General features: G+C 43.8%; 1 protein-coding gene across 2 annotated transcripts in view; it reads right to left on the bottom strand.

Annotated features, from left to right (window-relative positions):
* The window catches only part of LOC110290283 (aldehyde oxidase 4), a 60698-nt gene that overhangs the window by 7357 nt on the left and 41069 nt on the right, over positions 1 to 12272 (bottom strand). Inside the window, exons 22-29 of one of the 2 annotated variants that reach the window (XM_021156806.1) lie at positions 10709 to 10842; positions 9315 to 9402; positions 8933 to 9019; positions 8597 to 8788; positions 7266 to 7493; positions 5669 to 5764; positions 3846 to 3974; positions 303 to 377 (exon numbers count right to left, since the gene is read on the bottom strand). In XM_021156806.1, the coding sequence (XP_021012465.1) occupies positions 303 to 377; positions 3846 to 3974; positions 5669 to 5764; positions 7266 to 7493; positions 8597 to 8788; positions 8933 to 9019; positions 9315 to 9402; positions 10709 to 10842 (1029 nt within the window). Of the gene's footprint in view, positions 1 to 302; positions 378 to 2642; positions 3093 to 3845; positions 3975 to 5668; positions 5765 to 7265; positions 7494 to 8596; positions 8789 to 8932; positions 9020 to 9314; positions 9403 to 10708; positions 10843 to 12272 lie in introns of those variants that run through there. The other variant, XM_021156816.1, reaches the window with a different exon arrangement.

Raw genomic sequence — 12272 nt, 5'->3', positions numbered from 1 at the left:
ACTGTAGCTGTCTTCAGACACTCCAGAAGAGGGAGTCAGATCTCGTTACGGATGGTTATGAGCCACCATGTGGTTGCTGGGATTTGAACTCCGGACCTTTGGAAGAGCAGTTGGGTGCTCTTACCCACTGAGCCATCTCTCCAGCCCCCAACTTGTTTCTTGGTCATGATGTTTGTGCAGCAATATAAACCCTGACTAAGACAGTGTGTATGTGTGTGTGTGTGTGTGTGTGTGTGTGTGTGTGTGTGCACTTGTATATGACATTGCTTTTTCCTGGCTGGAGTAATAAAGAGAACACTCACCCACTCCTCCCATTTTCCTTTAGGGTTTTTTCTGATGATGGGCCGAAGACGGTCCATAAGAATCTGGCAGGCATTCTGAAAAGCAAATGTTTAGATGGACATCAGAGCTACAAAGCGCAAAACAGCAAAGCATTAATGATCCAGGAAGATTTAATGGCAGCTGTTTTACAGATGAGTTTGCACACCAGTCTACACACTGATCAAATTCAAAATAGGAGCAATAATTTAATTGAGATACCGTTTCCCTGGAGCGCTCTCTCTCTCTCTCTCTCTCTCTCTCTCCCCACCCCCCAGGACTTCATTCTATAACCCTGCTGGCTTTAGACTCATGGTAATCCTCCTGTCTCAGCCCCCAAGTACTGGGACTACTACCATGGCTGGCTTATTTTAATTTTTCTTGTCTCATATATATGTTATGAATATTTTCTTTAATGTGTTGTAATTTTTATTTATGATATCTTACTGTATAGATATTTTGTGATTTATTTTGTTTATATATATGTAAGTGTGTGTCTGTGTGTATGCACACATATGTGTGTGTTCATACCAAGGCTAGAAGAGGGCCTGGATATGCTGGAGCTGAAGTCACGGGTGCTTTTGAGCCTCCCACTGTACCTACCAAATTCCAGTCCCCTGGCAGAGCAGCAAGCACCTTAGCTAGCCCCCAAGTTTATGTTTTTATGAAGTCAAATTTATCTACCACGTTTTATTTCTGTGGTTTCTAAGTTGAGATTTACTTTACAACAAAGATTTTCTAATGCCAAGATCAGAGGAAAAAAAGTCTTTGTTAAAAAGAAGAAGAAGAAAAAAAAAAGGGGTGGGGAAGGGGAAGCCCTGGAGCCCTGGCTCAGAGGTTAGGAGCACCAGCTGCTTTTCCAGTTCAGTTCTCATGGCAGCTCACAGTCGGCTGTAGCTCCAGTTCTAGGGGAACTGATACCTTTATACAGACATACACATCGGCAAAACACCAATGTGTGTGAAATAAAAATAAATAATTAAAAAAGAAAAATGTAAAACTGAATACCAGGTTAAAAAGAGGGATCGATTAAAAAAAAACTTTTTTTTTTTTTTTTTTGAGACACTATGTCTTGTAAACTTAGTGGTCCTGAACTTACACTTCTAGATCAGGTTGGCCTAGAACTCATAGAGATCTGCTTGCCTTGCCTCTCCAGTGCTGGGATTAAAGGGACATGTCATCGTACCTAGTTTAAAAAGTATTTTAATGTTGGCTCTTTACTTTAGCTGGAAGTTTTTATCTTGTTTTCCTTTATTTTTGAGATAGTGTCTCCCCATGCAGACCAGATTGGCCTTGAAAGAATCACAATACTTTAGTCTCAGCCTCTGAGTGTTGGGATTGTAGGCATGAGCCACTGTTACTGGCTCATACATGATTTTAAAAATATTGCATTTATTTTTGTGTATGGCTGTTTTGCTTGCATTTGTGCATCGTGTGCATACCTGGTGTTCAGAAGAGGGCACTGATCCCCTGTAACTGGAGCTACAGATGGTGGTGAGCTTTCATGTGTGTGCTGGGAATTAAACCTGTCAGTCAGTGCTCTTAACCACTGAGCAATCTCTCCAGATCCATCATACATACTCTATCTATCTATCTATCTATCTATCTATCTATCTATCTATCTATCTATCTATCTATCTATCCATCCATCCATCCATCCATCCATCCATCCATCTATCTATCTATCTATCTATCTATCTATCTATCTATCTATCTATCTATCTAACTGAGACAGGGTTTCTCTGTGTAGCCTTGACAGTCCTGGTCCTTGCTCTGTAGACCAGGCTGGTCTTGAACTCAAAGGTCTACCTGCCTTGTATCCTGAGTGCCGGGATTAAACACATAGTTGACACTCCTGGCTCCTATACTTCTTTTAATTGTCATAACTCAAAGTATATTTTGGCCCTTAATGTGGACAGAGAGATCTCATGATAACATTCCATCACAAAGTGGTCATTTTGATGACCTGAGATACAATCATTTTAATCTTAGAATAGTTGTTGAGTGAACTGTGGCTTAGTTGGAAGAATATCTGCTCAGCATACTGAAGCCCTGAGTTTGACCTCAGCACCCCACAAAACAAGGCTGCAGGTGTGAGGCTGGCATCAGTCTGGGGTCATGGATGGTTGTGCTTGGGGCAGGCATTTGCTGACCTTCAAGTCATTCTGTGTCCTGCTAACCTGCAGCCTTCCGAGATGCCTGGGATGCAGCTCATGCCAAGGATGCCAACTGTGGCTAAATTCTTTCCCAGTTTTATTGTTAGCCGCCTCAGTAAAAGATAAAACCAGGAAGAGAGAGCCACAGTGCAATGGACTCCTCTACCTGCCTTTACTTTGCTGTGTTTAATTTTTTATCAATACCTGTTTTCCTCTTCTTCCTCCCTCTCCCTCCTCTTTCTTCTCTTCTCTCTTCCTCCCTCCTCTTTCTCCTCCCTCATTCCCACTTCCTCCTCTTCCTCCTCCTCTTCCTATTTCTCCTCCTCCTTTTCCTCCTCCTCGTTCTTCTTGCTGCTCAGAGGACTCTCCACTCCTGCTAGGAGTATTTTTGCTGGAGCCAGCTGAGTCTGACTGGCTGTGAAAGGATCCTGCCGCACGTTTTCTGTAGTTTGGGGCTCCAGAGGAAGAACTTAATTATGTGTCAAAGGTGATCTGGCAATATCCACATGGCGCCTAAATTTATGCCTGAATAAAATGTGCAAAAATAAATCTAGCCACCTACATATCCTAGCAAAACTGGAATTTCCTGGGGCATTTCCTTGGGCATTGGCTCCATGGCTGTAAAGAAGGATGATATTAATTAAAATGCTTTTATGGTTAAACAAGTTTAGCAAGAGCCCCAAGACAATGTTAAATAGGCATATTTACTGCAGGACTTGTCAGAGCCTTTAATATGCAGACATGCATCACAGGCCTCTCTGACTGGCATGGGTGGGGAATGAAACTTTCTTAAACACAGTGACTACAGAACCTTTCCAGAAGCCCTACCCCAGGAGAACGTTCTGGAAAACGTGCTTCCCATGATACACCCGAGACACTTGGAAGTCTGGAAGCTTCCCTTCTCATCCAGGCATGGCCGTTCTGTAGAGCTGGCCTTTGTGGGAGACTGATAGCCCATGAGTGCTTTTCTAGAGTTTGGGAGTAGAAAGTGACAGCTGTAGCTCACTAGTAGTTCTTTGATGGAGGTGGTATTTATATCCTCAGTTTTCCATAAAAGGAAATGGGTTCCGGGAGCGCTTAGTTGTTTGGCCCAAACTCTTTATGAAGCCAAGATGGCACTTCCCTGCATCGCTCTGCTGTGCCGGGTGAGAGGGAGAGACTTTCTGACCCAAGACAAAGGGAGCTTGTGGCAACAGAACATGGGTTAAGGTCGGCAGCCCATGCGGCGGAAGCACAAAGGGCTCTGCCTGAACTTGCTGAGTGCACTAGAGCTATGCCTCCCTTCACCCGCGTCTTATCCTCCATAAAGAACAGGTGTAACACGAACTCCTCCCCGCTGTGCTTGGGGCTGAGAAATGAAAGACAAGTCACCTGCACAGCCTTCCCATTGATATCTGCTCCCATGGAACCCGCGGTGAAGACGGAGTTGGGCACTGTGGTAGTGCTGGTTTCAGAAAAGTGCACGTACGACTTGGGGACGTTGAGTTCTCTACTGGCTACCTACCGGATGCAGAAGAGAAACAGTGTTTACTTCATCGACTAAGCCCTGTTCCAAGTGAAAAAACCTTACCTTCTAGAACTGAGCATGAAGCCTGACTGTCCTGTTCCAGGGACAGACGCTCAGCGTGGGTTTTAAACCACATGTCAAGGACACACCTCTTCTTGTAGACAGATGGCGAAGTAAACGGCCATTTTGTGCCTTCTTTTATACCTGTTTTGTAGAAGCCATGTAGTGGCGTGGCCACTCTGCATGCAGGTTTAGAGGGCACAAGGAGGTCAAGTTGGAGCGCTGGGGCTTCTGGGCCACTCACACCCTCCCCACCCTGTCTACAGACGGTTCAGTAGAGTGTTTTCTACAGGGACAATTTATAGGCTTAGGGTTGTAAAGAAATATGGCTGTCAGAGAGGGCCCAAGAGCTTTGTGAGGTTTCCTAGTTCTAGGAACCTGATAAAATGTTATTTATTTTTTAAAAATTGTTTTTTTTCTCTGCTTCTCATTGAGAAACTGTTTTCTTTAAAAAAGAAAACTGATGAGCATTTTTCATATGCATTAAAAACAAACAAACAATGAACCATGTTTTAGGACTGGCAAGATGATTCAGTGGGTAAGGGTGTCTGCTGCCAACCTAGACAGCCCACAGGGTGGAAGAGGAAAGAGAACACACACACACACACACACACACACACACACACAGATATGCAGATACACATGCACACATATATGCACACATACAAGCATACACAGAGAGATATGCAGATACACAGACACATACACACAGGCAAACACACGGAGATACACAGACAGACACACACACACATAGATACACAGATACACACACACACAGATACACAAGTGCATGGACACAAAGTAAATGCAAGAAAATCACTGTTTTATGTTAACATATATAGCAGTGTTTGCCATGTATGTTTGTACATATCCTTATATTATTCTCTCATCTGTCTCCCTCTCATATACACTTTAAATTCAAGTGTCATATTCAACCATTGTTATTTCATATTAACAAAAAGAAATAAAAATTTTCTATTACAGTGATCTTGTAGAATAGTAAAGAACTATTTTGAGTTAGTCTACATAATAGTGACCAGCCATGTGAATGGATTTCTTAAGTAGATTGTAGACACTTTTCTTTTGTTCCTTTACACACCATTCACTTCAGACTAGAAGGGTGCTTGGTTTGCCTCTAAGCAGGTTGGTAGCTGTGCCTGCAGTGGGCTTGGGTTTCCACCTCATGAAGTGTGAGCCCTAGGGAGCTTAAGTCTTGTCGTGTGAACGTCACTTCTCCTTGAGGATCTGCATGAACACACTATTGCTCTGAGTCATTACTATAAATTTTAAAAGTGGGTTTTGTTTTGTTTTTTGTTTTTTTTTTTGGTTTTTTTTGTTTGTTTGTTTTGTTTTGTAGTTTATGTGTGGTAACTAGAATTCTCTCATCTACAAAACAAAACAAAATACCAAAGAACAAAAAAACCATGGGCCCGATCCTCTTGGCGTAGAAGGAATGATAGTGTGTTCCCTCAGTTCTGGCTGGCTTTCTCTCGTCTCCTTGTGGTTTTTGCATTCCTGACATCCGGATGACTCTTGCAATTGCCGTGTGTGTGTTCAGTGCGTGAGAGCTCTGTGACTCAACACGGGACTAACTGGCCTCAGTGGAGAACAGGAGCACTGGTCTCACCTGAATCATCTTAGTGTGTAGACCTTGTCCCAGCTCGCAGCCACCGTGGGTCAGCAGGACAGAGCCGTCTAAGAAGATGTGGACCAGAGCAGCAGCCTGTGGGAAACAATCACCATACCGAGTCTGGAAACCGAGAGAGTCAATCCTGCTTGGAGCTCCCCGGAGGTTGTTAGAACTGCTTCCTTTGATTTTGCCAATCTCTCATTTCTCATTGTGGACAAGTAAGCCACAGACAACCCCTTGCAAGACACCCTGGACCCAAAACCATCAACCTAGATGTGTGAATGTGTGTATTTCTCCTCCCTCCGTCCCCAGCATCTGTCTCTTCAATCTGGACGATGTTTAATTTTTTTTTTCCTCTCCAGGTGTGGAAATGGACTTAACACAACTGGAACCTGCAAGAGTGTGCAACCTGGGCACACCTTCTCCTGGATACTGGAGGACTGGCAAGGGCCTGGAGATGTTTTTGGTCTCCAAAGGTTATCTTTGAGAATGGTGGTGGGGGAGGAGGGTATGCCCCAGTGTGGGTAATCCTGCACAGCCACAGGCTGCCAGTGGATCCTGGATACCCAGCTTTAACACGATCCCACACACTGTTGATGGTGACGAGGTTTAGGATCCATTATTTGAGTCTACATTCGTCAGGTTGTACATTAGTGACTAGAAGCCTAGAGATGGGAAACAGTTGGTCACACCCAGATGCCTAGCGTAATGGGGGTGGAAAGGAAAAGATAATGCCAGAGATTGAACTCTGTGAAGAAGCAGTTATGATGAAATGAGAGGGGAGGCAAGAAAAGGATCTTTCTGTTTATGCCAGTTTGCTTTTGAAACCTGGCCTGACACTGTTGAGGTTTGGTCTTTTGCTATGTATTATAATGCTAAATACCGGCCCTGGTTGCTCCCAGGGATGGGGAGATTCTCACATGGACTTAAGTGATGCTAGGTAATCTTGCCCCCCAAGTTATCCCTGATTGGTGAATAAAAATGCCTTTCGCCTGTAGCTGGGCAGAAGAGAGATAGGTGGAGTTTTGGCTCCTTGGCTGGGGGTCTGAGGCAGGGGCCATGAGGAGACAGAGAAGGCAGAGAGAGAAGATGATACCATGGGGTAGGTGAGTCATGAAAACATGGCCATGAAGGCTGCCCAATTGGAGTTATAGTGGGGTTATTGATGAGGAAGTGGATTTAAATATTTGTTGAGTTCTAGCGCTTTAAAGGCTTATCATATATAAAAAGGTCTTCTTTCTTTCATCTGGGGTGGAAAACCCCAATGGATATTATTTTCTGCACCATGACATTCTAGCACTTATATTAGGGTGTAGCTACTCAAATGGGTCCCTCTGAGTAGGACTTTACTGTTGGTGGTCTCCAAGACCCTAAATTCTGCATCCCGAAGGTCTGTTCTGATATCCATGGTTTCTGCCTTTGTCTGCGTCCGTGCTCTCTCCTGCTAAAGGGAACCAACCACCCTTCATTTCTCTGTCTCTAAAGAGGGACGTCATGGCTGCCCAGATTCCCTTCCTTGTGCATGAGCCTTTTTTGAGTGAGAGCCAGTCCTTTGGAGAAGGGCTTTGAGAAGGGCCCATCTCTTCCACCTCACCTGATTGTAGAAGGCTATGGGGACCGCAACGCTGAACTTCATGGGGACGACAGCAAGCCCCCTCTTCTTCCAATAGTTGTTTCTGTTAAATTCCTCTGCAGCCTTCTTCCTGGCAAAGAATGACGACTTCTCCAGACACTCCTTCCAGCATCTCCGCAAGGGCTCTGGATTAAACGTCTGCTTATAGGCTGTCTTGCTAGTTTGCTTATACATGTTTATTTCTCTAACCTGAAAGGTGAGAACATGTGTGCATCACATGTCTGATATGGAAAAAGTTTGTCTAAAAATACTTTTAGTATACTAAAGTATATATATATATATGTTTAAAATGACAACAGAAATCAATAGAAACTACTAACGAATTCTTCACACGCCCCAGGCTTTAGATTAAGTATTTCAGTAAGCTTCACAGTAACCCTAAGAAACAGTAGGACAATCCCTCATCCTGTTATCAATTTGTTGGCAAGAAAAAATTTTCCTGATTCAATTTTTTTTTTTTTGTTTTTTGTTTTTTTTGAGACAGGGTTTCTCTGTATAGCCCTGGCTATCCTGGAACTCACTTTGTAAACCAGGCTGGCCTCGAACTCAGAAATCCGCCTGCCTCTGCCTCCCGAGTGCTGGGATTAAAGGCGTTTGCCACCACGCCCAGCTCCTGATTCAAATTCTTAATTACTCCCAAATTTCCTCACTTTACCCCTTGAGAGTATTGCACACGCCAAGCAAACACTTGTCTATCAAGTGACAAGATGTTTGCACAAAAGGCTGTGATCATCCCACCCATTTCTGCCCTAGTATAGTTTCACACTGACTCTGGATTGACCTTGTGATTTGCTTTTTATGATGGGGCTGTACATAGTATCACAGATAGAGACTTGACAAATGTTTGTGGATTACAGCATGCCACCAACCTGTTGCTCTCCGGAATTCTCTGATACCCCTCCCCCATGAGAGTTGAATCTGGGCTAGCTTACTGAAAGATGAAGGACTATACAACAGACTTTACAACTGAGGCATAGTCAGATAAGCCAGCCCAATACTCATCAGAAATGTCAATAAAGAGAAATGTTAATAAAGCCATCTTGAACCATAGAGCTTCCAATGAGCTGGCCTAAGACCAGGAGAAGCTCCCAAGCAACCCACAGAATCCTAAGAAATAGTATCACGGGTAGAAGCTATCAGGTTTATTGGTTCACATACTACAATAGAAAATGTTTACTGGTAATGGACAATGCATTTTATTTTCTTGAAACTGTATATATATAGAGATTGCAGGAGCTCGAGACACACACCAACCATGGCCAGTGCGTTCCTAGCTGGTTCTAACTGCTCACCTCTTCAGGGAGTAAGTTACACTTAGATGCTACCGCAGCTATGTATGCTTCGACGACCACCGTAGCCTGAGGGAAGCCAAATCCTCGGAAAGCCGTGTTAGATGGCAAGTTTGTTTTACAAGCCCTGCCCCGGCACCGGAAATTCGGAATATGATATGTATTTTCAGATTTCAGCACGACAAATTCTATCACCTGAATTAAAACAAAAATAACTCTGATCATCTATTCTGTGTTTCAAATGTTATGTTTAACTTAAACCTCTTGTGGAATTGGTTAAGGCAAATATTTGTGTAGGTGAAGTAAGAGCCACGGGCTCTCTGGAGAGGGTATATTTACCAGCTCAGATTCGTCGGGGGTGCATCCTCCATTAGTGTAATATTCAACGTCAGCAGCTCTGATCTCTCCATTATTCATGAACCCAATCTGCAAAGTGATAAGAAGAAAGACCACTTTCTCAGCAGCCTTTTCCTGCAGCCAAACTGTGCTGTGCACAACCATGTCTGAGCTTGTTGTCAACCCGTGCTGAGGCCAGGCTCATGCTTGGCTATGACAGTCACCAAAGAAGCATTGTCCTAGCATGATCCAGGAGGGTCTGCCTAGGTTTAAACAGTGCTCTAACATTCCTTTCAAGGAGTGTGGGACTGATGGTCTTTACTGCTGATGGATTGACAGAGGACAGGGTCGCAGGCAGTTTCCTGAACTCCTGGGTCTCACTCACTTTGTATTTTCCCAGGAGTGGGTGGCGGCCAGCTGTTATCAGCATGTCATCACTTCGTTCTAGGATGAAGCGGATTGGGCGGCCAGTCCTGTGGGAAATGGCTCAGTTAAAATGCTGTAACCTCACTCTGGGCAGCGGTAGTGCACACCTTTAATCCCAGCACTTGGGAGGTAGAGGCAGGTGAATTTCTTTTTCTTTTCTTTTCTTTTCTTTTCTTTTCTTTTCTTTTCTTTTCTTTTCTTTTCTTTTCTTTTCTTTTCTGTTTTTCAAGACAGGGTTTCTCTGTGCAGCCTTGGCTGTCCTGGAACTCACTATGTAGACCAGACTGGCCTCAAACTCAGAAATCCAAACAAAACAACCCCCCCCCCCAAAAAAAGCCCAACCAACCAACCAACCAACCAACCAAAAAAACTGCTGTAATCTCCATAAAGTTGTAGAGGCATAGATAAGGAGGGGTTTTGAAGTAATTATCTAGGTGATTTTACATGAATAACAACATGCCTTAGATGACATTTGGAAATAGTGGGGCATTGGAATTATTCTGGTGTAGACAACTGAATATTTGCATATATGATGATATAATATTTGGTTTTAAATTATTTCCATTTTCTTTCCTTCCTTCCTCCCTCCCTCCCTTCTTTCCTCCCTCCCTCTCCCCTCCCTCCCTCCCTCTCTCCCTCCTTCTTTCCTTCCTTCTTTTTTCTCTCTTGAGACAGGATCTTATTATGTAGCCCAGGCTGGTCTGGAACTCTCACAGATCAATCTGCCTGTCTCTGCCTCTGGAGTTCTGGAATGAAATTGCCTGGCTCTTTTTCATATTACACAAACAAGTTCCATGGTCATTATGCAGTTATAAGCATAGAAAGGTTTAGTTCCAAATTTCACTTTCAGGCAGTTATTACTGGGGCATTAACACATGGCTATGAAGGGACTGCTGAGCCTCAGAGGCGGAGGCCTAATGCTCTGTAGATGTCAGTCTCCCCAGATGCAGACCCCTCCTGTAAAACGTCCATTTAGGACTCTGGTTTCTATCCTCTGCAAAGCCGCAATGTTCACTTGGGGCAGCCTTTTCCACACCCGGAGAGGACACATGAGATAAGATGCTCATAGATTCTCGTGCATTCGTAGGCTGATAAGTTAGCCTGAGAAGATGTTATCTTAGTAAGCTTTTTAGTTACATATTCCCAGTCAGGTCTGCACCAGCATTTGCAGGCTTAGAGAACATTGCTTGGCAGCAGCACACGGCTTACTTCAGGACAAGCTATCGTAAGGCTGACGCTCTGGCCAGCCTTCCAGCCAGCCATCTTTAGTTGAGCTGTAGGCTGAGATGAGATTAGGGTGAAAGGGGTTGGAAGGACTCACACAACTCAGACCACTGACGTTACAGTACTTACTTGTTGGCAGCCACAGCACAGACAGCTCCCAGTAAAGCAGGCTTGGACACTTTGCCCCCAAATGCTCCTCCAGCTCTTTTCATGTGGCAGGCGATCCTGCTCCTTGGGACATTTAATGCTGCAGACACAAATTCCTGCAAGAAAAAGCCCCCCCCCCCCCAAGCCACGTGAGTGCAATTCCATGGTTTACCTTCTTGCCTGCTGCTCTTATGCACAGTAGAATGCTCTAAAGATACTTCTATTGATGAAATGTGCAATCATCCCAGTCTAGTTTATACAGCTCAGCATCCCCAATCTTTATCTGTCAGGCAGCCATTTGTTTCCTGTTAACTTCTCATTAGACTGCAGCTAGGATCTGTGTCCGTCTCTACTGATTTGTCACACAGCAGAACGATACAATATGGAGTCATTGTGAATGGCTTCTTGCACTTAGCATGATGCTTTCAAGGCCCTCTATCCATGCATGGCTATATCTTGCTTTTTATAGCTAAATAAAAATACTGGAATATACCAGTTTTTTCCTTCTTTTTTTTTTTTTCTTAGTCATCCATTAATAGACATTGGGCTGTTTCTAATTTAGACTCTTATAAATAATGCAGATGTGAACGTGTGCTTAAGTTTTTAGAAATTAAAAATATTTAAATCAGCATATCAAGTGTTAGATGTGTGGAAGTCTTCACAGGCATGCTTCTATTTCTCTTGGCTGCATCTTAGTCATGGACTGCTGGGTTTCATGGTCACTCTCTTTCTAGCATCCTGAGAAACTGCAAACTGGGCCACAGGTGATGTGCTGTTTCTTTTATGTCTGTTAGCAACTTATGGAAGCTCCAGTTTCTCTTCATTCTTACTAATACTTGTCTTTTTTTTTTTTTATTACAGTTATTCTAGTAGGTGATTGATTTTGGTTTCCCTGGTGACTGTTAATGATGGAGTCTTACTTTCACTGAAATCTTACAGGGGAGGTTTTGTCTTTTACTGTCTATTGAAATGTTAAGTGTGTGGGAGGGGCAAGACCTGGAGTGTGCAATAGCCCCTGGAACCCTGCCCCCAAATTAATTCTGATTGGTGAATAAAGATGCCAACCGACAATAGCTGGGCAGAAGAGAGATATGTGGGGTGGAGTTTTGACAGGCCTGGGTCAGAGGAGAAATAACAGAAAGGAGATGGAGGAAGCCACCATGGAAGAAGAAGAAGAAGGTTCAGGAAGGAGAGAGGGAGAGAGCTGCTGTGGGGTAGGAATAGAGACAACATGGTCATGTGGGCTGGCCTGTGGTAGCTAAGAGCAGCCCCGAGGAAACAGAGTAAGTAGTAAGAAGTAATACAGAGTTACCCATAGGGAAATGGATTCTGTCAGCGTGGAGGGTAGACAGCTGCCCATCTACTGTGCTGCTTAAGGCAGATTAAAATATAAAGGTCATGTGTTTTTCATCTGGGACATAAACGGTCAAAGGTTGTGGAGAAACTCTGCACCTGGATCTTAAAAAGTAATTTACTACAATCTTAGGCTACTGGTCATTTACATATTTTCTTTGGAGAAATGTCCACTCAAATCCTCTTCTGAGAT

The sequence above is a fragment of the Mus caroli genome, chromosome 1 (genome assembly GCF_900094665.2).
Source record: "Mus caroli chromosome 1, CAROLI_EIJ_v1.1, whole genome shotgun sequence".
NCBI classification, from domain to species: Eukaryota; Metazoa; Chordata; class Mammalia; order Rodentia; family Muridae; genus Mus; species Mus caroli.
The sequence above is the reverse complement of the archived record's forward strand: the minus strand, read 5'-3'. Positions and strand labels throughout refer to the sequence as shown.